The sequence below is a fragment of the Rhinolophus hipposideros genome (assembly GCF_964194185.1).
Source record: "Rhinolophus hipposideros genome assembly, chromosome: 21".
NCBI classification, from domain to species: Eukaryota; Metazoa; Chordata; class Mammalia; order Chiroptera; family Rhinolophidae; genus Rhinolophus; species Rhinolophus hipposideros.
Window position 1 is genome coordinate 28,892,893 of NC_138067.1, and position 25,846 is coordinate 28,918,738.

Here is a 25,846-nt window from a genome sequence, read left to right on the forward strand (position 1 = left end):
AGGTCCACACTCATGGCCCAAAGGGTCTCCCCAAACTGTTAGACTCGGCTTTGAAGCTGACAAGACTTTAACGGTCCACAGCGCTCAGCTAAATTGACTCTGTCTCTCCCTGTCGCAATCCCCGGCTTCCCAAAGAAATGATCTGATTGGCCAGACTCAGCTTTCGAATGGGAGCCTCTGGGTCAGAAGAAGGTAACCCCAGGGCTGAAAGAGGGGTAGGCCTACGCATGGTACTTTGGGTGAAATGGCAGCCAAACAGGATGGGGAGATGTGTGTCCACACAGTGACAGTTGAGGCTGAAGACAGAGGCAGGGAACAAGGTACAGGGAGCTTTGAATGCATTACTGAGGGGGCCTGAATTTTCCCTGATAGTGTGGTGTGGGGAGTGCTTGAGAGATGGTAGCTGCTTCCAGGAATGAGGAACCTCAAAGCCACGCACGGGTCTTTCTAACTGAGGTACATCCGAGGCAGAATAGAATGTCAGGCTTTTGAGAAAATGATTGTAATTTTATTTATGTTTAACACTGCTTGTGTTTCCAAGTGTCAGACTTAACATTAAAATTTGTCCTGAATTATAAGAATAATAAGAATGAGCATTGAAACTCTCAGTGAAAGGGCAGCCAACATGCATTTCCAGGGAGAAATTGTTCAATTGTTCGTGTTTATTACTTCCAAATGGGAATAGCTCCAGGTTCATAATGCTGATTTTGTTACATTGCTTTCTCTGAACTGTGGTTCAGATGAGTGCATAAATATTTGGTTTAATATTTCTTTGGGAACCATAAAAAGCTGAACCAATGGAAGGGAGAGGAGCAGAGAGATGGCAGGGGAGGAAAGTTTGGCAAGTTAGTAAGAGATTAAGTGTGTGTGTTTCAACTGTGCCCGAGGGCACGATTAATTTATTATTCTCTTAGACAGCAGAATGCATGTGGAAACCTCCAAATTACGCTATTACTGTGTCCAAGCTTAGAAGATTTGAGAAGGTAAAGATGTTCCTGCCAGGCATTTAATGCACAGAGGGAGTAGGTGGCCCATTGGATGCACAGAGATCTGGAAATTGAGACTTGGACATCCCCGATCTTGGCTCTGCTGCTGACATAGGCCTGAGATGAACATCTCTTCTCCAGTCTTCCTGGACTAGGCATGTCACTAGGAGACCAGACCAGGAGTGCTTTCAACAGTGCCCAGTTTTGATGCTTTGTTGCTTCTACTCCTGGGGCACTGCTACTCCACCCAGCACAAGTCCACCCATTGGCCATATAGAAGAGAGGTTAAAGCCATGGGCTCTGAACACTCGGATTCAAACCCAAAGTCATTATCTAGCTGACTTTGGCAAGGTTTGTGGGTCTCGGTTTCTTCCCCTGTAAAGTGGAGATTGATATCAATACCTACCCCATAGAATTGTAAGAATTAAATGAACTAATGTATATAAAATGCTGAGAATAGTATGTGGTACAGAGTTAGTGTGCAAAAGATGGTAGCCTCTGCCGTCAACACCATCACCACCATCACCACCACCATCACCACCACCATCATCACCATCTAAGAATCATAACAAGAAGAATCGCCTTACATTATTAAGCATGCTTATGTACTGCAGCATTTCACATCTCTCCGATCCTTTACCCACCATAATCCTTTTGGGAATAGGCATGATTGCCCCTGTTTTTCAGAGGATGGGAATGAAGCTCAGAGAGGCCACCTGACTCCCAGTAAGTCCACCTTCTTTGTGAGTTCTGAGCTACAAATCCTGTTTTCCTAAGCACTCTGTGCATTAGACAGGATAGGTTGGTGATAAGCAACTCCAACCTTCAGTTGATCAAAGCAACAAAGGTTTAATTAAGCTCCATGTCCATTGAGGGTTAGGTGGGGCCTCTGCTCATCGTCATCGTTTGTAGTGAGGCATGTCGCTTTTACTCACACTTCATTGGCTGAAAGAAATCTTACGGCCGCAACCAAGTTCAAATAGCGCAAGAAGTATGGTTCTATGTGCCCAGAAATAGAGGAGCCAAAGTAATTAGGGGAGCCTCAATGACTATTCCCTACTGCTATAAATCTGATTCCTGAACAGAAGAGACAGCAGGTACAGAAAATCTAAAGTTTTCACTAGGGATTTCAGGAATCATCTTGATTTTTGTTCAAACAACCAGAGGCAAAGTCAAGGAACCCAATTAACAGAAGAGTTAAATTTACAGCCTACATTAATAAATCAGAAAGTCAGGAAGTGACATAAGGATTGCCAGTTATTCTCTTAGACAATGAGGGAATGCAAAAGTATGATACTCATGAGCAATGAATAGACTTTGGGCCCAGACAAGTAAAACACAATGACTGAATGACCCAAAGATGGCTTCCTCTTTCTCTAATGTGCTGTAGTATTTTTCAGCACATCTCTTGTTGTGTAATGTAGACTTCATAGAGGATTGAACTGTGAGCCATTGAGGACCGTGGGTACTCTGGAACTCACAAATTGTCAACAACTATTTTGAATGGAAGAAAAGAACGTGGAGGCAGACAATGTGTTAGGGGAAATTTTGTTCATGAGGGAAACACTGTATTAAAAGTCATGAGAGAGAAACTGACCAACAGGAGGAGTGAATGGTGGTATCATTTTGGTATATATTACTAACAAACATAAACTGAGCTCCTTCTATAAGAATAGCATTGTGCTGTTTATATATTTAAATATGTGGATTCATACAATATTTGTCCTTTTGGGACTGGCATATTTCACTTAGCATAATATCCTCATGGTTAATTCATATTGTAACATGTCTCTCGTTTTTAAGGCTAAATAAATATTCCATCATATGGATATACCACATTTTTGTTTATCCATTCATCCATCATTGGACACTTGGGTTCCTTCCACCTTTGAGCTGTTGTGAATAATGCTACAGACTATCCACTCTTTCTCTGTGTCAAAGGATCATTTAGTAAAGATGATATTGCACTTGACCACTAATAAGTTTTTTTTAAAAAAACCTCAAAAGTAGAAATTCCATAAGCCACATTATTACTCATATATGATAAATTGGGAATAAACAATTAAAACACTGTAAATACTCGGAAATTAAGAAATACTCTTGTAAAAAGAAATCCTACAGCCTAGAGAAAATAACCCAAAAAATGATAAACTAAGAAAATAATGCAAAAAAATAAAACCAAAAACCCACCAATTTACACTGAATCCTTTGGAATTCACCTGAAGCTGTGCTTTGGCATAATATTAAATTTGTCTGTGTTATAAAAGAAGAAAAACAAAGCTGGTGCAATGATAATGCTAATAGATGAAAGATAAGGATAGTGGGTTCAGATATCCATTACTGGAGTTTGATTTTCCTTCCCAAGTGCGTCATCCTGCCCTTAAGCTTAGTAACCTCCGTGCGACAATGGACACCCTTTGAATTGGGTGGTGAACACAGCCAGCCCTAGCTGGTATGCATACCACTGGTCTGTACGGCGGTTCTCTAGTTATTGCCCTCCTTCAGCTGATTGCTGGAGCGTTGGTTCAGTGTTTCTACACCAGGGTACTGGGACTCTTGGCACTGGGTTTTCCTAAGTTTCCCTTGTTAATTTATGATCTATCAGTTGAAAGCAGTTTGACCAGCATGAGGGTAAGAGAAGGACATGGTTCTAATAGCTGCCCAAACTGCTGAATGGCTAAATGTGTTCAAGTTCAAAGGCATGCCAAGGACTAAATCGCAGCTGAGAATTAATTAATGCCTACAGATCACCTTAGAGAACCAATCTAATGATAAAACAAACGCCTTCTAATAACTATGGGTGAAAGCAATAAGTGGGTTTTTTTTTCCTATTTAACATGGTGTAGAAAATATCTTCTAAATTAGCATGTACATCAATCTCAATAATTACTCTTCATGTTTAAAAAAAAGCTTTTTACTGTATAAGTAAGTAATATAGGCTCATTTTATAAAACCACAAACATTCTAAGAGTGAAGGAGAAAAACATCTCCACTACCTCCATCCCCCAAAGACCTGTACTGTTCACATGTGATATATTCCTGTTGGTAACTGCGGGGAGAGAGGTCTAATTATTTTCAGGTTTTTCATTCTTTTGATTATATTGTGTATATTCGTAGATGTATAGTGTTCTATCCTTTGAAAGTAAGTTTCTCCTGATTTTCTAAATAAGGGAGAATTAGTGGCATCTATTTAGTTGGGTGTGATTGGGAAAAAGTGCTAGGGTATTTGTGTTGGAGCTGCATTGCCTAGTGAGCACAGTGTTTATTTATAGGGTCTTCACACAAGGGACACCCTTTGCAGGTTATGAGGATGAGGAAGATTCTAAGCCCCTTCACAACTCCTAGACATTACCAGTGCCTGGGAAGTTAACTTTGGGGATTTGTAAAAACAAATGAAAAAGTACTAACGTTGCACAAGTCAAATGACCACAATTAAAAAGAAAAAAAAAATGTTAGTACAATAGACCTTATTTTTCAGTTTAATTTGCGAGTTTATGAGCATTTTATGATCACATGAAAACATACAAATAAAGTTGCACTTTTCCACTAAAAGCTTTTATCAAGGGACTTCTATATTCCAAACACAGGAAATGTTAAAGGGAATAAGAAATACATAGCCCAAGGGACAGTTACCTAGACTAACAAAGAGGCCATCTGCTCTCTGTGCTTTCATAGATCTTGCTGCTAAGCCCAGAGGATGAGGTTGGGTCTCCACAGAGCGGGGCAGAAGGGGACAGGAGAAGCTGCAGTGAGTGAGTAATCTCTGATGTGAGTCCAGGAAGACAAGGAGGGGTCTCCAGCAGATAGGCTGGAGGACTGAGTCCAGAGACCTAGGTCCAAAGAAGGTGGGCAAAGTTCAGAAAGTCTGTGTTCGGTTGTAGCAAGAGTTGGAGTTGCAGACACAGGTGGAGACCCATGAAGGAGGGCCCCTGGGATTTTACCCCGGCAGCAATAGGGTGACGCTGAAAGGTTTAATTGGGAGACTGTCTCAGTCAGATCTGAGCTTGCACCTTAGATTGACCATAATCAGGACAGAAGGGAAAAGGAGAGAAATCAGAATCATGGAGGCCAGTGAGGAGGCTACTATATTATTCGTTTACTTATTCGGTAAGCAAATGTTTAATGAAAACTTACTGTGTTACACGCACTTTTGTAGGAACTGAGAACAAAGCAGTCAAAAATCTCTAGTGGAGACCTGAATTAAGGCTGTTACTGGAGCTCATCAGAGGGCGGGGCTGGAAGCTCTTGAAGGAATGGTGATCCACAGAACTAGGTGTCTATGTCATTCTGATACACCAAACACATTTTTTACAGGAAAAAAAACAAAACAAAACAAAGCAAAACACTAATGTCAGTACAATTAAGGAATTGTCTGAACCCACAAGGAGACCTCAGAATAGACAATTAAAAACCACACTGACTAAAGGCAATTGTGGAGTTCTGGATTGGACTTTGGATCACAAAAAGGATAGACGTAAAACAAACTGGTGAAATCTGAATATATAAAATCTGAGGGCAGACGGTTAGCTCAATTGGTTAGAGCACAGTGCTCTTAACAACAAGGTTGCCGGTTCAATCCCCACATGGGCCACTGTGAGCTGTGCCCTCCACAACTAGATTGAAACAACTACATGACTTGGAGCTGATGGGTCCTGGAAAAACACAAATAAATAAATGTTTAAAATAAATAAATAAATAAAAATAAATAAATAAAATAAAATCTGGAGGTTAGTTAGTTAATAGTCATGAATCCATGATAATTTTTCAGTTATGACCAACATTCCATGGTTATATAAGATGTTAGGGGAAATTGGATAAAAGTTATATGGTTACTCTAGTATCTTGTCACTTGTCAGTGTTTCTATAAATGTAAAATTATGCCCCCCCAATGTTGAGATAGATATAGATATATCTCCCAGCCACATCGATCAGGGGAAAATGTAGAATAATTTATACAGAATGATCCTATTTGAATGTAAAAACATTCAAAATTGCTATATATTCTATGAGTACATATGTATGTATGTAAATTCACAGAATACCTTGAAAACATATATAACCTGGTATTATTAGTTCCTTGCAGCTGAGAATGGAGGTGGGAACAGCGCATAGCGAGGGAATGCAAAGGGGCCTTGGCTTTGTCACACTGTGCCACATTCTGTGAGAATGTGGACGCAGCCATAATGTCCTGTGGAACTTAGGCTCCAGGCCTCAGTATTTTCTGCCCTGCCCTGGACGCAGAGGACAGGCCAGAGACACAGCTGGTGTGCTGGCTGCCCCCAAAAGGACCTGGGAAGTCGCTTTACCCAGGTATGCCCCAGGACTCCTGTGTGCTATTGATGTGCTCCTCCCAGGGTGTCGGCACCCAGGCTCCAAGTTCTTTCTCATCATTAGCAATTTTTTTTCCATGCCAACTCAGAGGATGAAGAAAAAACTCCCACTGTGAAAAGAAGTATTGAATTACAAAGAATAATGGGAAAAACCAGCTAATTGTACAGCCCTGCTCTTTGGTATAACGGGTATTAACAGCTGCTGAGAGCAGAGACTTGTGGCAGGATTTGTTCTGGCCAGAAGTGCAGTGGATTTCTTACATTCCATGCCACTAAGCAAAAGGACCACAGCCCCGGGGCCATAGCTGTGCAGTAACACCTGGAGAATTTTCAGGAGTTTAATATAGTACAACAAGGGCCACCTGGAAACCCACTTGACTTGCATGGAATAGCTTTGGCATGTGGTGAGGTCCTCCTTGGGCTTGTGGCCATTGCACACCTCCTGTCACCCCAGCTTTGAGAGGCTGAAGTGGGCTGCGGTCCCTCTGAAACCCTACGTAGGGACCAAGAGGTGGTGGGCAATTCCTGAATATAAATTGAGCCAAGACTCCTGTCTTTTCCCTGGAGAGTAACCTCCACTCCCATGCTTCCCTCTCCAAGGTTCCTCTGAGTCCTAGGATGACTTGGACTCATGTAGAAATGTTGGACTTGGAGATATACCAACTCCACTTTACTGGCGTCCTAGGAAACAGGTTTTTAAATGAGTTCCTAATAGTGTTACATGTTTAAAATAGGCCTAGGCAGAAGGTAGCAAACAGACCAGCCTTGTCTCATCAGAAGGCTCCAAATGTGGAACCCCCCGGCAGTTGTGATAAACGTGGATGGTGCTGAAATCCGTCAGCATCAGGGGCTTGTTAAAGCACGGCTCCCCCAGCCCCACACACTGGGTTCTGATTTAGGAGGTTTGGGTGGGGCCCGAGAATTTGCTTTTCTATCAAGTTCCCAGGTGATATTCGTTCTGGTCCAGGGAACCACATCTTGAGACCTTCATTCTAGGGGGAATGGAGCCCCTCGCCTCCTTGTGCTGATGGCCCCATAAAGCTCAGGAGTGTGGGGACACTGCAGGTGGTGTGGCTGTGGGCATCACTTCAGAGTGGACACAGCTCTGAGGACCAGGAGGCAGGTTCAACAGATACATTAAAAGCCAAGCCTTTAAAAACAGAATTATTGCGAAAGAGAGAAGCTGAGCAGCACTAACCAGAGGTGCTCACAGCGGGAACTTGCTCCTTCCCTGGGGAGTAAGTCGTTTAAATCCAGCAGCCAGCGCTAATTAAACAGTCTTCTCTGCAAGGCCCTGCTTCTCTGAGGTCAAGTGGGTCCAGCTCTCTAAGAGAGAGCAAGGAAATGACCCAGACCTGACCTTGACAGCAGGAGGAGAATTGCCCCAGGAAAATGGCTGAGCCTAGAATTCAGCTTTCCATGCTGAGTGGCAGGTGGAGAAATGGGGACGGTGGTAATATTTGCCCCCAAGAGAGCTTTCAGGACCACCTCCTACCAATAATCTACCAGAAGGTCTAGGGTGCTATACACCCAACCCTTTCACAACACAGAAGGGTTAAGAAAGGAAAACGGAGCACAGACGCCTTTTCTTGGAAGGTGCTCACCAGTGGGCCTTGTCTGGTAGATAGTTGGGGCCCATTCTTGGGAAGCATGACAGCTCCAGAGCTCCTGCAGATTTTCCATGTTCATTTCCCAGTAGATTGTCTTCTAGATTAACATGGCCTTTTGGGGAGGATCTAACTCTTGGGCATGCTTAGGGAAGCAAGAGGAAGAGGTTTTAAGCCCCGTGGTAGGGAGGGGAGGGGAGTGACAGTAAACATGGAGACGACGAAGAAGAGCAGCATTTGCTCAGCTGTCCCTTCCCACAGTAGGTGTTTCCAGAACACTTCTCAAACCAGAGAGGTTTGTGAAGAGGCAGTTTGTTCCCTTAGGGTTTTTTTTTTATAAAATAGTATTATGGCTGAGATGATTTTTAGGCCTGGAGGTACAGCCTTACGCGTTACCAACAACAGCATAATTTTGTTGTGATTACTATTATTATTGCCATCATTAGCTATGACTTATGGAACCTCTTCTATGTGCCTAGAACTGTATTATTGCACACACCGTCTCATTAACCGCTCACCAACCCTGGGAAATAAATGGTGTTATTCTCATTTTACAGATGAGGAAATGGAGAGCCAGAGAGGCAGAGTACCATGTCCAAGGTCACACGGTTGATCATTGGCCAAGCTAGGACTGGGACATATGTTTGAACAGTGGTGATCTTCATTGAACAGATATTGGCCTTGGTTCCTGCTATACACTAGGCACTGTGCCAGCTACTGGGTTCAGTGGTGCGCCCAATATGCTGAGGCTGTGGACCTCGTGGGGCTTCCAAGCAGGGGGGTAGTGCATCAGGGGAAGAATGGCAGTCAGATTAAATCAAGTCAAGCTGTGACTAATAATTCTTTACATCAGAAATTATCACATACCTTAGTTTTCGTCTTGTTTTATTAATAGATGATATTTTCTATTAATCTTAAAATGCAAACAGAGGTAATTGGTATTTCATCAAAACTCTCAGGGTGTTTTAATAAAGAATATTTTTAATCGGAAAAAAACTGCTGTATGACACTGTCACATTCTCAAGGATCAGTGGCAGAGAAACCTTGTCATGAGGGTCATGCTGCATTAGGCACCACTGCCACCTGGCGGCACCCGTTGGAATTGCAGGTTTGGTGGGCACACAAATGGCCCCACAGGAGTGAACTAGATTCCACTAGAAAGCACATTTCCCTATAAAGTATAGCATTGGGAATATAGTCAATAATATTGTAATAACTATGGATGGTGTCAGGTGGGTACTAGATTTATTGGGGTGATCATTTTGTCAGTTGTATAAATGTCTGATTACTATGTTGTACACCTGAAACTAATGTAATAATCTATGTCAGCTATAACTGAAAAATAAAAAAAAATTTAAAAATAAAGAAATTAAGATAAAAGAAAAAAAGAAAGCACATTTCCCAGACTGGCCACTCAAACTCTTCAGACAAGGTTGACTAAGCTCCAATAGGTGCCTGTTCGTTTGTAAATTGATTACAGCTGGATCCACATCAGCTTTTTTTTTAATCTGTGTGTTGCAAATATTTATTGTTTTCCTGAGTTTTAAATTATTATAATCAAATCAATGCATGCATATATCGATGATATAGTGACATTAAATATAGATGAATACTTGGGCAAACTCTAAAACTGATTTATGCTAATAATAGTTCTCCCTTTAGTTGGACACCTTTGAATGCCATAAAACAAAAATAATTTGGTTCCTAATTACCTCTCAACCTCACCTCTACTCAAACCACGCTGATGACAGTTTCTGGAATTTTCCAGCCTCTCCCTTCCCTGCCTGCTGCCTCTGTCTGACCTGTTCCCTCTGCCTGGAAATACCTTCTTCCATTTTTATCTTCTGAATTTATTCTTCAAATGTCAAAGCAAGGCTAATAACCTGTAGGGAATTATCTTAAAGTGAATTCAGAAATGACAGTGCTCCTTAGCAATGTCTCTAGAGAAATGGAAGTGGGCTCTGAATTCCAGCTTCATCTCTTTAATAGCTGTAGCCCTGGCCAGCAGGCTTAATCTCTCTGTATCTCAGGGGTTTCATCTATTAAATATGAATAATAATGTCCCCTGAACCAGCATTGTTGTGAAGATTTTTTTTTTAAGTGTGTAAAATGCTTCCTCAGCATCGTGCCTAGTACCTGGTCGAAACAACGGGGCAGGTGTTGCTGTTGATGATGAGATATATGTACATATCTGGAACCTCAATCAATGCCTACCCGGTATAGGATTGTTGAATAAATGCTGTTGCTTTTTCCATTGCGTATTTGATCTAGCCTTCAGGAAAAAAAAAAAATATGTTTATATATATATATATGTATATATATATATATATACATATATATATATATATGTATATATATATATATATATATATCTTAAGAGTTAAAAATAATATGAGTGTCCAACCTTGAACTTCCTGGAGTTATTTCTCTCCTAGATCCATCACTGTCTGTCACCCCAATGCTGGTAAGCTTCAGCAGCTATCAGCTGCAAAGATTTGCATATTAGGATGAAAGGTGTTAAGCAATGATGCTATTTTTGATGACATTATTTTACTCCAGTTCATCTAAACCTTTGTGTTAGCACCTGTGATTAGTGGATTGGTCACTGAGCTATGTTTGTCATGTGCTTTCTCTGTGTGCCAGAGTCTTAAATGTCACTGTCTTTCTCCGACCAGGTAGTCGATAGTGACAGACGGGAGGGATCCAAGTTCCGGCTCAGTGGAAAGGGAGTGGATCAAGAGCCTAAAGGAATCTTCAGAATCAATGAGAACACGGGTAGTGTGTCTGTGACACGGCCCTTAGACAGAGAAATGATTGCTACTTATCAGGTGAGTACCCTTCATATGCCCACCCTGCATGCAGAGCTGTGACTTTCAAAGATTGTTGTTGTTCCCCCCACCCCACTGAGCTCATTAATTCTGTGCTTCATCAAATTCGAGGCTGTATAGTTTTAAGTGTGTCTCTGTGGAAGCTGAGTGGCGTTGAACCCCAGCAGGGCAGTAGTGGGGGCCCCTGTGTCATCAGTGGAGCCCCCCAGGCCTGTGTGAGACTTTGGGCACTGGTGAATAAAAAGGGGGGTCCTGGGGGGATCTCAAAGGAGGTCAAAACCCTTAGGACAGCTTAGGCTTCCCAGAAAGCAGCATGATAATCAAAAGGAGTAAAAGCTGTAGACACTTGAACGTGATAATTTTGGTTTTAGAAATCTGACCTAAGGAAATAGGGAGAGTTTATACAATGATGTTATAGCGGGACATGACCTTTAAAATGGAATCAATTGGTAAATATTCAGAAATAGGCATAGTTAAATTAAAACACAATTTTGCAAGGAAGTTTTGTGCACCCATTTAAAATATTTTTGAAGTTGTAGTTATGTGGGACTCAGGATAGCGAATGGAAGCAGACACACAAACACATATGGCACCTTCATTACAGATCAAGTATCTGCACATATCATGATGGGGGGACATTGGTGAAGAAACATGATGGAGGAAAAAAATCAAAATGTTAATGGTTGTGTTTGGGTGTTGTTGATGATTTATTTATTTATTTTACATTGTACTTAAATTACTTCTATGTGGAAAATAAAAGGAAATGAATAAAATTAAATAAAACAAAGTAAATAAAATAAAATAAAGTAAATAAAAAGGCAATAAAGTAAATAAAAGAAAATTACGTCAAATAAAGAAAATTAAGTAAATAAAATTACTGCTATGTGGAAAATAAAATATTTGTGACAGGATAGTTTCAGAAATGGATACCCATTTGGTATCTGCAGAGACCCATTTGGTCTGCAGAGACCAAAGCAGATACGCCCAGATATGGGGGTGAGCAATATATCTCATATAAGCTCAGTCTGACCCCCTTCTCTACCACAACCCCCAAAACAGTTGTGCTCACAGCCTGTTAGGGACCCAAGCCTCCGAGTGTAGTAGTCTCCTTCTTTGAGCAATGAGATGGAATTGCCCACAATCGTCAGGAAAAGCCCTCCCTGTGATACAGTCCACACCACGCAGGAATCAGGCAATGTGGGAATGAGGCCCAGCCAACACATCTACTCCCCGTTGGCATTGCCCTGGGTGTGTGCGTTTCCCTGGATTGGGGTCAGGAGGTGGTGGCAGTTACTGGCACCAGATTGGGCATCTGTGGTTTTCTTGGTCAAAACACCACTTAAGATCATTCCAGTTCCCCTTGAACACCACCACTGTCCCTGCCCCCAAACCTATGTTCTTCCTTCTCTGCAGACCGGGGGCCGAGGGACACTGCATGGAAAAGTCAAGTGCTCTGGCTGGGAAACAGTTCCTCTGCGTCTAGCCCTCTCGGTCGCTATGAGCTGTTGGCCTTGGGAAGACCATGTAAGCACTGGTCCCCAGCCATACAAGGCCAGGAACACTTGCCTACCTACCCAACTGCTGTGTGTTTCCAGTGCGCAGTGTGTTTCCAAGCGAGTGCGAGGGTGCTAGAGGCATGCAAGTGCTGGACAAATACCGGGTAGTGGCATGATGGAAGTTTGTAGAATCCCCATTCGCCGTGCTGAGCAGTGTGCTTGAGGGTCCTGGCAGGACGCGTGTGCCAAACGTCCCTCTCAGAAGTTTTGCCAAAAAGCAGATGCTGTGATCGTCTGCGGAGGGGGTGGGGGTGTCCATCTGTCAGAGATCACTAAAGGGCGAACGGTGAGTCCTTAGCATAAGCCCAGAGGAAAATCTGGTTGTTATAGAAAGTATACTTTGGTGCCCTCAGAAATTCCGAATCCACTGGCTTTGACATAACCAGAGGTGAGCTGGCAGTTGTCGGCATACAGCTGCTGCAGGAAAAGCCAACAGCAGACCGGGGGTAGACACACTCTTTCTTTGCTTCTATGCCTGTTATGGGAACAGCCATTCATTGTCACACCCAAGGAACCGAGGAGACAGTAAATTTTATAATTTCAAAGCATAGTGATGAAGAATAAGAGCTCTGGGGTAGCCAATTTCTATTCACATCTCAGCAGTGTGATTTCCCGAGCTGTGTGATCGCAGGCAACCCACTTACCTATCAGGCCATGTGATTCTCATCCACGAAGTAGGGAAAGTGCTGTCACCTCTAAGGACCATACATGATGGAATAAAATAATTTTTGAAAATGTTTAGTATAATGCCCAGCCCCTAGCAGTAAATCCGAGTTGATCTTATTAGATTTTACCTGAATATTTTTTAATATTTCAGTTCTATTCCCCCAGTTTTTAACAGTAGTTTACAGCCTTGAACCATGAGAAGGTTGATATCTACCACAGACTTGGGTTTTTTGTTCTATCTTGACATGAAGCAAACATAGCTTTGCTGCCCCTCTTTTAAGTATCAGAGAGAGATTCCTGGATGAAGCAGTGTCTCAAGAACTCCCTGGCGGATTAAGGGGTACAAGATAATAAATAAGCAGATGTCTTCTTGAGAGTGTTCTGTAGCCTGGAAATAGGATGAGCATGAATCAGAGAAAGTGGAAAATGCTGGTTGCCAGGAATGAGAACTGGTGAGGGAGAGGCTGAAAGATGCCTTTTGGGGATGACCCCATAGGAGCTGTTTGAAGAGCTGAGCAAGAGGTTGGATGTATCCACGGCTAATGAATTCATTCTGTCTGTTGTTTGTGGGAGCCAGAGTGGCTTAAAAATGAAAGTCACCCTTTTGGGAGTCAGACAGAGATTTCTGGGCATCATATCCAGGGCCTGCCTTGGTGTGAACATTCTCCTTAGACAGAGATGCCCTCGATCTCCAGGGACAATAAGAAATTCCCCTGAGGGAGAGACACCTTGGGGGCAGTCACAAGGGCAGGGAAAAGAACCCGAACACCAACATATAAGGATAGCTAGGGAGTGAGGAGAAGGTCATTCTCTCCCTTCTGTCAACCAGGTGGCTTGGATGTTGCCACTGATGCCAGTCAACACTTCTTTAAGGAGTTTCTGAATCCTGAAGTATCCTTTTCCTCTGGCCTCCGCGAAGCTGAATGCACAGCGGTCACATGTGACTGCAGGGATTTGACTGCATGAAGGGGATGGTTGTAGAACGAGGAAGGCCTGACCCAGCCCTCGGTTCACTTATGGAGAACTGTGCTGCAGTACAGGCATGTCAACTGGAAGAGGGCTGCCTCTTTCTAATGTTAACAAAGGCATCAGGGGCTAAGGTGAAATGAAAACTACATATGTTTGTTAGGTGATTTTATGTTTATCTAAATGGTATCTAGGATCTAACAGTGATTAAGAACGAGGGCTCTGGGCTTAGAATATTGCTGTTTGACTCTCAGTACTACTGCTTATCGAGCTGTGTGATATTGGGCAACCCACTTAGCCTCTCTGATCTTGTGACTCTCATCCATAAAGTGGGGATAGCACTAGTACCACTAAGGGTTGTAAAAGATGAAATTATTAATTTTTGCTAATGAGTTATTGTAAATCAGCTGGTAAAATAGAGCCTGAGCTGTAGCTTGGAGCCTCTCATATTTTTCCTTCAAGCGAAACCATATGGTATTGTAGCAGTTAAAAACAAAATTTTGCATGCTGCCACACTGACTGCCTTCAAATCATGGCTATTATGGACTAGCTTTGGGAACTGGGGCAGGGCATCTGCCTCAACTTTCTCAGCTGTAAAATGGGAATCATAATACTACTGCTCTCATAGGATTTTCATGGATTGAATGAGTTAATACATGCCAAGCATAGAGAGCCGTGCCAGAAACATAGCATGCACTGCCTAATCTTACTACGTGAGTGAGAAGTTAATGATGTGAAAAGCAAAGGAAGGCAAATGAAAACACCAAGGACTCTTAAGCTGCGGTCCATCTCAAGCATGAACTGTCCTCGAGTAATCTTGAGTTCGTTTTATACTTTCATAATGTACTTCATAGTGTATTGATTGATTGGTCCGTTCATTCTGTCGACATATATTTGATTGAGTACCTACAGGGCGAGGAGGCGCCTGCAAAATGGTGGGGAATATGGTGGGAACCAAGGCACCAGATTCTCTGCTTTCCTGGAGCTTTCATTTTAGTGCCTAGACTTTGTTTCAAAATCAACTGATTTAAATTCCTCACCGGTGCGTACAGGTGATATGCCCGGAAGCTGTGCCTTGTTGCTTGCGTGGCTTGGTTTGCGTGTGGTAATCGAGCCACGCATGTGCAGTGGAGACTGCGAGTGTTTGGTAGGAATCCTCCAGCCTGGGTCTGAGCCACTCTTTACTGGTCTCAGAGGGGTCCGGTTTCCAATGCCACATTCCCCGCTGCCTCTTGCTCTTCTGTTCAGTCTTTGTCCTTTTTTCTTCATGTCCTCGCTGAGGAAGGTCACCTGTTGCTCCATATTTGGTTCCCCGATTTCTAGATTCAATGAGTCCCTGGTTACGCTCTTGTTCTCACTCTTTGGACACCAGAGGGTTGCAGTACTGGTCCATGTAAGTGCCTATTTAGAAATAACTTACTCTCTTCATAGTCTCGTTAGATCCAGGGTGGTCACGATGGTCCTTGAGATGGTCCAAACCTGCTTCTTCAAAGAGCTAAATCCTAAATCTGCAAGTCCCACATTTCCACTTTCCATTGCGCAAGTTTAAAAAGCAGAGAGCATGTGGGTGAATGGGTTTGCCATTATAGTTGCTCCAATGTCGTATATTTTAAAGTTAAATGCTACTCGCATGCAAGTCCATGGTATCGTGTTAACATTTCCCAAATCCAAGAAGAAAGCACCCAGAATTAAGCCTAGGGCATTTGTACGATAAGAAATAATCGGGGATAAGTTTATCCTTGGGCCCCTGGATGTGTATCATTCATTAAAGCTACTGCTTATTGAACACTACAAGGCTGATAGTGTGCTAAGCACTTCCCATACATTCTCTTACTTAATCCAGTCCACACAACAGCCTTAAGAAGTAGGTGGCAACACCATTTTACAGATAAGCAAATAACTGTTAAAGAACTTTTTTCAAGGTCTCCGAGCTGGTGTGTATTGTATCCGGGATCCATATCAGTTTATCTCTACCTCCAAAGCCCTGCATTTTCAATCACTAAGAAACACTTCTCCCTCTTTTACCCCCAACTGGACTCTGATATCTAATCTGCAGATTCCTACCTCTTTCCTAGCACCTCCACTTATTCAAGCTGGGAAGGGGCTTTGACTTGCTGGCTAATCTCTTTTTAAGTACCATCCCATCCCTGACCCACGGCCACCTACCCACTCTCCCTATCCCAGCTCCCAAAAACGCTTTCCAAGCTTCTGACCCAAAGTGGCACCTGGCAAAATAATTTAGCTCTTGCAGTATTGGGAGCTGACATATTAATGCAAAGCCTCCTGAAATATTACTCATTATTATGCATTTTGCCAGCATTTGAGTGATTTGTGAACTCTTCCTTGGAATACAGTACTGTAAATGATTCATGAATGACCAAGTTTATGAAATTCTATAAAAATATTAGCAGGTGGTAATGATTCCCTCACACTGTGAATGTAATCTGTCGGCTGCAAATTTGTCAATATGGGGGAGGCATGAGTGGAGTGGGAGACAGAGTCTGTTAGGCAGCTGAGGGTTGGTGGAGAGGGTTTGGGCTGGACTCAGGAGTGGATGGAAGGTAAAACAGGAAACAGGGCCATGGCAGTGGGCAGGTGTCACGGGCAAACTTTCACCCTGATCCATTGTCCAAGGTAGAAGATGCCTCAAGAACTGGGAATGGAAGAAGTAAGTGGGAGAAGAAAAGAGCACTCAGAAGGAGAGAGAGAGAGAGAGAGAGAGAGAGAGCGCTAACATTTATTGAGCACCTATTAAATACCCAAGCACTCTCTAGAGTTCTACATACACAAACCTGTGACATTGCTTTATCATCTTGGCTTTACCTCTGTGTTAGCTGACGACCAAAGTGGTGCCCAAGTTATATTATTGTTATTAATGCCAGTGTTAACATTTTTTGAACATTTACAATGTGCCAAGGCTCCGTGCTAATAACCTCGATGATGATCTCATTCAGTCTCCATAAAGTGAGCTTAATACTGTTATCACTCACAATTATAGAACTGGTACCTGCAACCACATGTGTTCTTGGCCTCAGAATATGAGCAGGATATCATTGTCTCCTTTTGAGTATTTGTTCTCATATTTGGGGATATTATTTGCTCTCCTCCAAACCAATGTCTTGGATAAGTTTGGACTTTGTGGTTGTGTTGCCATAAAATTGGAATATATCTGGCAGACAGAGGGTACATTTCTCCTGTGTTTCACTTATGTGGCTCTGCCCCAATTCTTACCCATGTGTAGCGCCCAGATGATTTGGCAGGCAACACATCAAGGTGAAAAATGCTGCTGTTATGCAGGAATGTGTGTATCATAATGTTAGTGACTGTAAAACAATTGAGAGATGTAGACGTACCCAGATTAGAGGGTCATTTAGGTGATTAACCTTTTTATAATAATGTCCATGTTATACATGGACAATGCATGCATTACCTGGATAGAATTGTACTGACCTTGGCAATATTTGTACTTGGAATGCTCCCAAGGCCCTCAATTATAGGGACAAGCTACATTCTTCTTTGTCCTCCAGCATGGTCTTCCCCATGGCCATCTTTCTTAGTCAGGATTCTTGGTGGTAGTCAACAAAATCCTCTCCAACTAATATACAAAAAAAGGTGTTTACTAAAGGGCACAGATAGCTTATAGGACCCAGTCATCTGGTTCAGTCGTCTGGCTCAATCATCTGGCTCCCATGTGACACAACCAGAAATGCTGGTGCTACAGGAGATACCCAGCTGTCTCTGATACTGTTCTAGTGCAGGGTTCTCAGTCTCCACATTATTGACATTTGGGGCTGGATAATTCTACGTTATGGGGGCTGGCCTGTGTGTTGCCAGGTGGTTTGAGGCACATTTGGCCTCCAAGCACTAGATGCCGGTAGGACCCCAATCCCAAACTTGACAATCAAAATGTCTCCAGAAAGTTCCCATTATTCCATGGGAGCAAAATTGTCCCAAGCTGGGAATCACTGTTCTAGAGGTGTCATCACTGCCACCTCTGCCTGTCACTCTGCTCCTACGGTGCTCAGAACTGTGTGGTGACGACTCTGCCTAGAAGTGCCTCTAACACCATGCTTTTCAGAACCTCTGATTCCCAAAGCAGAGCCACTGCCTTCTGTCTGTCACTTCCATCCCCAAGTCTCATGCTGGGATGTCTGCAGGGCAGCACCTATCATATGACAGACTCGAGCTGAGCTAGCAGGGGGCCTGGGTAGGTGTTGCCATCAATGACATCAGCCATGTCACCAGGAGGATTTTATTCCTACAGGCAGTCAGATAGACATGGCTATGTGCGGGCAGGTAACCAGGCCATGCCCCGACAAGGGTGGCTTCACACCTATTATCTTGACTTCTGATAAACATGGCCCCATCCATCAGTGACACACGTGGCCTGGGAAAGAGCCAGAGAACTTGGGTTAAGTTTCAGGCTTTGGCATCAGCCTTACTGAGGTTAGAATCTTGACTCTGCTATCCACACCAAATTGCCATTTTTATAGGAACCACATCAAATTGCCATTTTTGTAGGTGAAAAGGGTGAATATTGGCCATTTCATGGTTTGTCCCAATACTCTGGCACCTTTGGCACGGTATCTAATTCTCAGTCTCTGTGTCTTCATCTTTAGAATGAGGGAGAGATTGCAGTACCATGTACATAGTGGTGGTGTAGTTGGTAAGCGGGATGAATAAGAGTGACGCTCAGTGTAATCAATACATGTATGCTGGGATTGGAGCCATCGCTTCATGTGCCAGCTGTGTCGGGGAAGCTCCCTGCAGGTGAAAAAAAAGGTGAAAGCATGTCCTAGGCATCCAGCTAGCGGTTAAACGGTTAGCTGTTAGTATCCCCGTGTGTCATTTCCTAGATGGAATTCATCTAACTGTGGCCCCCAGATCAGATGCATCATCTGGGAGCTTGTTAGACAAGCAAATTCTCAGGCTCCATCTCAGACCTACTGGGTAAAAAACTCTGGCCCCCAATCTGGGTGTTAACAAATCTCCGAGGTGGTGCTGATGGCTGACTGACATTTGAGAACCCCAGGTCTCAAAAACGCTCCTACGTGTTCACATTGCTGCAGCTGGCTCAATTCATTAATTTGCCTCTGTGAAAGTGAACCAGTTCCATTACAGTCCTGCTGGGGTAATACATTTGTGCCTTAAAGGTGCTTATTTCTCCAGGTGCTCTGGTACATCGTTTTGAAAGCCCTCTAAATCCAATCTATACTCTTCAAAGCTGCCTTTGTTTTTATTTCGTTAATGGGTCCTGAGAGCTGGGCAAATTTGTCCCAGGCTGCTTTGCTCCATCCTGTCTAGACTTTGGATGTCTGTTAAATGCCATGTTGCTGAGTGTTTGCTTATTTCTCAGAAACCAACCTGGTAGGCTGGCTATGGAAATGTCTTCAGAAGATTCGAGCTGGTCCAGGCAGAGACCATTCCTGAGAGGAGGAAGCTGCCCCTGGGGTCAGCAGAACCAGCCTTTCGGCCTTAATAGGTCTTTAACGTTGCGTTTGTTACTTACACTTCTCAAACTTTGCCGCACATTAAAATCATCTGGGGAGATTTGAAAACCCCTGATGCCCAAGCTGCCCTCTAACCCAATTAAATCAGAATACCTTGGACTAGGACCAAGTATCAGTATGTTTATAAAACTTTCCAGGCATTTCTACGGTGAAGCCAAGTTTGAGAACCACTGAGTGAATGCAACCCATCTATACCCCAGTTTATTCATAACTAGGAATGGCACCAACCAGATAGGTCTGTTGTGAATATCAAATGAGATAATACACATAGGAGTTTCTAACACTTAATTGTAGAAAAATCAAAGATCTTATTTCCCCTCAGTCAACTGCTTGACTCTGAGCAACTGTCTGAAGCTAACTACTTGCCGATGCCTCTTTTGACACAAGCGCTTAAAAAATTGAAATGCAGGGAATTCAAATTTGATAAACAAATGAATGGGTTGTCTTCTGACTCACTTTAGGAAACAATAATTCAGGATTTGGTCACAGCCTCTCTGCCCCAGTACCTCCGAGCATCTCCATCTGACTCTTTCCAGTTCGGGTCTTCGCGTTTCCAGGCACTTCATTTTGCAACCTGGCCTTATCTGACAGGCGCAGCTGGTGAAACTGAGGCATGAAGAAGTGCAACGACATTGCTGAGGCAGCCGCATACGTGGATTAGACCGCTGAGGTGCTCCTGACTGATTATTTATTTGGTCCACTAAGCAACACGGCTTCCTCACTCCGGTCTATGGAAACATACTTTTCTAAACTTCATTAGCTTAGAAGAGGTTCAACTTGAATCTTGGCAGGTGGGGGAACCCTGCATCCCTCCCTCAGCTCTCTCCTCCCCACACTGGGCCTTGCATCTAAGGCACCTGCCCCACAGGCTGGGCCTACCACACAGTCGTGGAATGAATGAATGTGTGATGATTGATTTTTCCTTTTTTTTTGCTTTAGTTATCTAACTACAACAAAATCTACTTCAACATGACTGCTTTTTCAAATGATCTGGAAGCATTTTCCCCCCCACGGTGGTGAAGAGTCACAATACATCAGAACTGCAAGAGCCTTTAGCCCCATTATATCTAATTTGCTAAATTTACAAATAAGAGTAAGTTAAAGAATTGGCCGATGACGGTAACTCCCAGTCCTGAAAATATATTGTTGATATTTTGTTATTCCTCGATAATGAGTATTGTGGCCAAGTCCTCAGATCCTGCAAGCACAGATAAGACATCCATTCCTAGCTCCTACCACTCACTCTTCAATTATTTGCATTCAATGATAGGCGTAAATATTGTTTTGTGATTTTTTTTTTCATTTGGTAAAAATGATCAGGGGAGGGAAGAGAAGGGACATGGAGTTGGAAGAGAGAGGAGCAAAAGAGAAGATAGAAGGAGGCTGTCCTCCTGCTCTTGTGTGTTTGACATTCTTGGGTTAGAGGGCAGAAAATGATGAAAATTATTTTTTTTTTGAGATAATGTGCAAAATTGGATGTGAGTACCAAAAAAGCTAATTAAACCAATCACAAAATGCTGGATAGATTCTAGGTTCAAGGACTATGGTTGTGAGGCCAAGTGCCAAAGGATGATGCAGTTGGAACACACACTCTCTCCCCACCCAGAGACTCCTGCAGCACTTTGGCATGAGAAGGATTGATAATTAGGGGGTGGGTCACCATAGTGAAGGTCTCTGAGTGGCTAAGACACGGAGGAAAATGCAGACATGATCAGGCGGCCCTTGTGAAGGTAGCTTTGGCCTTCCCAGGAGATACCTGGGGAATAATATCATAATAGGGACCGAGTTCCCCTTGAGCAGATCAGAACCCTGAGTCCCTATGATGGGGTATAAATGTTACCCATGTCCTCATCTGAGGCTGGGGAGCCGCTGACCTCTAAGTTGCCCATCTCAATTCTGGCCAGCCCACTGCTTAATGTTTACTTGGAGCAGACCACTTTGCTACTATAAATTTGAAACTGGAAGAATCTGTAGGCAAACTCCCAGGATAAAAAAGAAAAGCATGGAGGAGAAGCATGCTCTTTCGCTAGCTGAGCCTTCTGTTCCAGCCAAGAGAACGAGAGGGAAAAGGGAAAGCACTAAGGAGAGGCAACTTGGGACCACCAAAATGATGTGCACGCATCAGGGCCAGCACACAAACAGCAACCCCGTCAGGCAGGATTCAGAACAACCACAAGTTTGGTTGATTCAGAAGACGTTGATGGGGTGCCTGACTCGTGCTAGCGATCATATCAAGGTTCAGTGAATAACCATCAAGGCCTTGCTTCCTAGAATGCTGGTCATAAACAAACATTAGTGAGTACATAACACATCAGGTGGTTATAAGTGCTGGGAATAAAAATAAGGCAGATTAAAGATACAGAGAGTGATAGGAGGGGCTGTGTGGTCCAGGCAAGCCTCGCTGAGAGATGACATTTGAGAGTGGGCCTAATAGGAAATCTGAAGACAGGAATGCTATCCTTCCCTCTTAGGTATCCTTGACATCATGGGTACTCAACTAGGGTGACTGTGCCTTCCAGAGGACATCTGGCCATGTCCGGAGACATTTTTCGTTGTCACAAGTAGAGGGAGTGCCGCTACTGGCATCTAGTGGGTCAGGGCCAGAGACATTACTCAATATCCTACAGTGCTCACAGGACAAACCCCATATGTCATGCTGGCTTTTTAGAGGATCTGAGAATACAGCATGGATTATTCACTCAAATATTTGTCTGGCTTGAACAAAAGGTCTGTGTTCACTTCTGGGACACCACAGCAAGATGTACTGTCCCCATCCTTGTAAAGCTTATGACCTAACAGGGGACAATGATTTGTCACAAGACAACTACACCACCATGGAGAAAGGTAGGGCCAAGAACAGCCTTCCAGAGGATAAGACATCAAAGCAAGTTCTCAGGAATGAGAAGGAGTTAGCCAGGTGACAGGGAAGGGGACAGAGCAGGAGTGTTCCAGGGAGAAGGAACAGAAGAGCTTAAGACACCTCCAGAGAAGGGGAATAGTGGGGCTCATGCAGGAGACAGGAAATGAACTCCACCAGCAAGGAAGCCTGGACCCATGTGCCAAGGAATGAGCTTAGACACAATACTCTTTGAGATGGACAGATGTTAGAGGATTTGATCAGATTTGGAGTGACATGATCAGATTTGGAGTTTTGTACAGGCTGCCCTGGCTGTCAGCAGAAGACAGAGAACAAGTGAGAGGTAGCAAGTCTTATCTTTGGGTCTCTGAAGCCAGAGTGCCACGTATCAGATAAATGGCATTCGCACCCAGGAAGACCTGGGAGATGAATCCAAACTTATAATGAAGACATAAAATGTTCTCCGGGATGAGATGAGTAGCAGAAATCTGGGGGCCAGGTCCTGCCAGGCCTTGCAGGTTAGCTTAAGGAGTTTCGATTTTATTCTAAGGAAGCCAAGGAGGGTTTTCAGCAAGGGAGTTACATCCAATTTGCATTTCAGGAAGATAAGATTTATGTGAGCAAGTCAACAATAACATTTAAATTGCCATGAAATGGAAATGAATTCAAAAATGCTTTCATTTGTTGAGAACCCAGTACCTACCAAACACGGGGGAAAGAGATAAAAGATAAAGCCCTGCCTTCCCTAAGCTCAGCCTGAAAGTACCCTTCCAGAGAGAGAAAAACAGAAAACCTTTTATTCTAAATGCCTGTGCGGAGGGGGGTGGGCTGCTTTCTGTGTTGCCTGTTCTTCCCATTTAGTTTGACTCAATCTCCAGTCCAAGCGAACGATTTCTGTTAAAATTCCAAGCTTTTAGTTCTTTCTTCTCTAGGGGTTTATCGGTAGGCTATCTCAAAATTATTTATTAAACACAGTTGGCCAGAGCTGTTAGCTGTTGATTCATTTGATTGGCGTCTGTTTTAAGATCTTTATTATGAAGAAGGCTTATCTTTTTCTTGCAATAAGGCATTAGGTGCCAAAAGATCATTTCTATGTTGTTTTTCTTTCTTTGAAGATGCAGAAGTTTGCATAATGGGTTCTTTTAAGCAAAGTCCATCTTTTCTGGTACCATGATGGAAAGACTACGTGCTCTCTGAAAAGGACTTAACTGTACCCTGTCACTTGTGGACGCTCATTCCCTGCCTGCATTGGGGGTCAAACTGAACCTTGCTCAATGCGCCAGACCAGGTACCCCGAAAGGGGAACAAAGTGAAAGCAAAATGAAAGCGGAACAAAGTGAAAGCCATAATTAAGTGATGGCTTAGCATGTCAGACAGCATTAACGGGATCCAAGATTGGCTGATGGGGTTTGACAGAGGACAGGAGAGCCCTGTGCTCTTTCAAAGCTGCTCCTACCCTCCTGGCTTGGGGTGCGCACTGTTGGTCATGAACTCCTGGGGGATGATAGCACAGGTAAAGGAGGTAGGTCAGAGGCAGAGGTCTTGGCCAGCTGGTCATAATGGCTCGGAAAACTGGGTGACTGGCATTTCACAGTTAACTGTGAATGTGTTTTCTATTCTTTTTGAGTTTTTAAGGCAGAGTTTCATCATGAACTCTACATACATTACAACAGCAGAGCTGAAGAGCTGCAACAGAGTAGGGCCCACAAGGCTCCCTGCCACTTTACAGAACAAGGGTGCGGACCCCTGGACTCGATGGGCCCTCACATCCCTCCGGAACTGGCAGCTCCACCAGCCTTTGATAACCTGACGTTAAGAGTTTTGGACATCATAGTCAGTCCCAACAGGGAGCTTGTAAATTTCACTTTTCTGGAGATTTCAGAGGAAAGGCTAAATGTGTGTTGCCATTCTATGATGGCAATGCTGTTGGGCCCAGAGGTGGGTTAAGTCCGTTCTGGGGCAGGCTCCCCAGAGGCATCTCCATAAAAGCTTGCGGCAAACACACATTTCCAGATCAAGGGCAATGGCTGCCCAAGTTCATATGCATGCTGCTTCCTGAGTAAATGAAACAGCAGTCGGGGAAAGGCTTTGCAAAGGCGGAATGACTGCAGATGTATCCTACGAGATCAAGTTTGCCATTGCTTCTCTTTCTCAGCATTTCCCCCTTCAGAACATCTCTCAGAGAGCTGGCTGCACAAGAGCTGTCCTGCCTGTGGGTCATGGGGCCTCTTCCTCTGAGTCACACAAGATGCTCATGAGAATGCTCTGTGGGTTTCGCTCAGTTCCCACTAATCCTTACAGTGACTCGGTGAGTTAGGTACCTTTATTAGTTTCCTATTTCTGCCATAGCAAATGACCACAAGCTTGGTAGCTTACAACAACACAAATTTGTTATCTTACAGTTCTGGAGGCCAGAAGTCAACTCTGGGTCTCCCTGAGCTAAAATTAGGTGTCAGCAGGAAGGGCGGGTTCCTTCTGGAAGCACTGGGGAGAATCATTTCCTTGCCTTTTCCAGCCTCTAGAGGTCACCGGCATTCCTTGCCCCGGGGCCTCTTGTCTGTCTTCAAAGCCAGCCGTGGAGAGTTGACCTTAGCATGGGCACTGACGTCTTTCTGGTTCTCTCTACTCACACCTTTCCCACCTTTAAGGACTCTATGATTGCATGGATAATCCTCTTATTTTAAAGTCAGCGGGTTAGCACCCTGAATCCCCTTAGCCATGGGATCTAACATATTCACAGGCATTAGGCATGAAGATGTGGATATGTTTGGAGGCCATTATTCTACCTAACACCATACCCCCTTTTATAGATGAGGGAAGGGCCAGAGCAGATTATACAAGGTCACACAGCTGTTAATTGGTGCATGATCTTAACCTTTGGCACCAGCTACGGTCACCTGTAAACGCTGAAGATGTCGTATCGTCAGCATTGTAAGCAAGGGGCTCTGCTTCTCTTGGTTGCAAATGGGGTGCTGCCTGGAGGGAGAAGTGACTCTCAGCAGACCCTCAGCACTCTCTGAAGGGCTGGAGGCTATTTGTCACCTCCTCTCTCTCCTGTGTTTTCCTACCGAAGCACCAATGTCCAGGCCTCTTTCACATTTTCCTCATTTCTCTTAAGAGTCATCTTGACGATCATTTCCTTCAAGCCAAGTGAGAAGTAGGGAATGATTGGACACTTGATTTCCGTTTGTGTTTGGAACAATCTCAGACTGAGAACTCCTTTGGATCCATCACTTAGCGTGAGGTGAGTCTCGCTCTGAGGCCCTCTTACCTGCTGGAGAGGCAGCGGGACTGGATGGAGCATTGATTACTCAACCTAGGTAGGCAGGTCCCAGCACCCCTGGGCCTGACCCTGACCTAGTCTGCACTTTAGAGGAAAGCACCCAGACATCGGACCTAGGCAGCTCCCAGTCCAGTTTCCTGCCTCCATGCAATTTACACAAAATAGCAACAGCCACACTTGAGTATAACCTGGCCGTGTCAGGCTCAGATCAAGTGCATTTCCTGGGCGACCTCTTCAACATAAGTGCCCACTAGCAT

At 43.8% G+C, this 25,846-nt stretch overlaps 1 protein-coding gene across 7 annotated transcripts in view; it reads left to right on the top strand.

The window, feature by feature from the left end:
• Positions 1-25,846, top strand: part of CDH13 (cadherin 13) — a gene marked incomplete at its 3' end in the record, with an annotated part of 1,171,491 nt that overhangs the window by 682,601 nt on the left and 463,044 nt on the right. For 4 of the 7 annotated variants that reach the window (XM_081031360.1, XM_081031359.1, XM_081031358.1 and 1 more), the window contains one exon: positions 10,599-10,751. In XM_081031360.1, the coding sequence (XP_080887486.1) occupies positions 10,599-10,751 (153 nt within the window). Of the gene's footprint in view, positions 1-10,517; positions 10,915-10,960; positions 11,502-25,846 lie in introns of those variants that run through there. The other 3 variants (XM_081031363.1, XM_081031362.1, XR_013992141.1) reach the window with 2 other exon arrangements.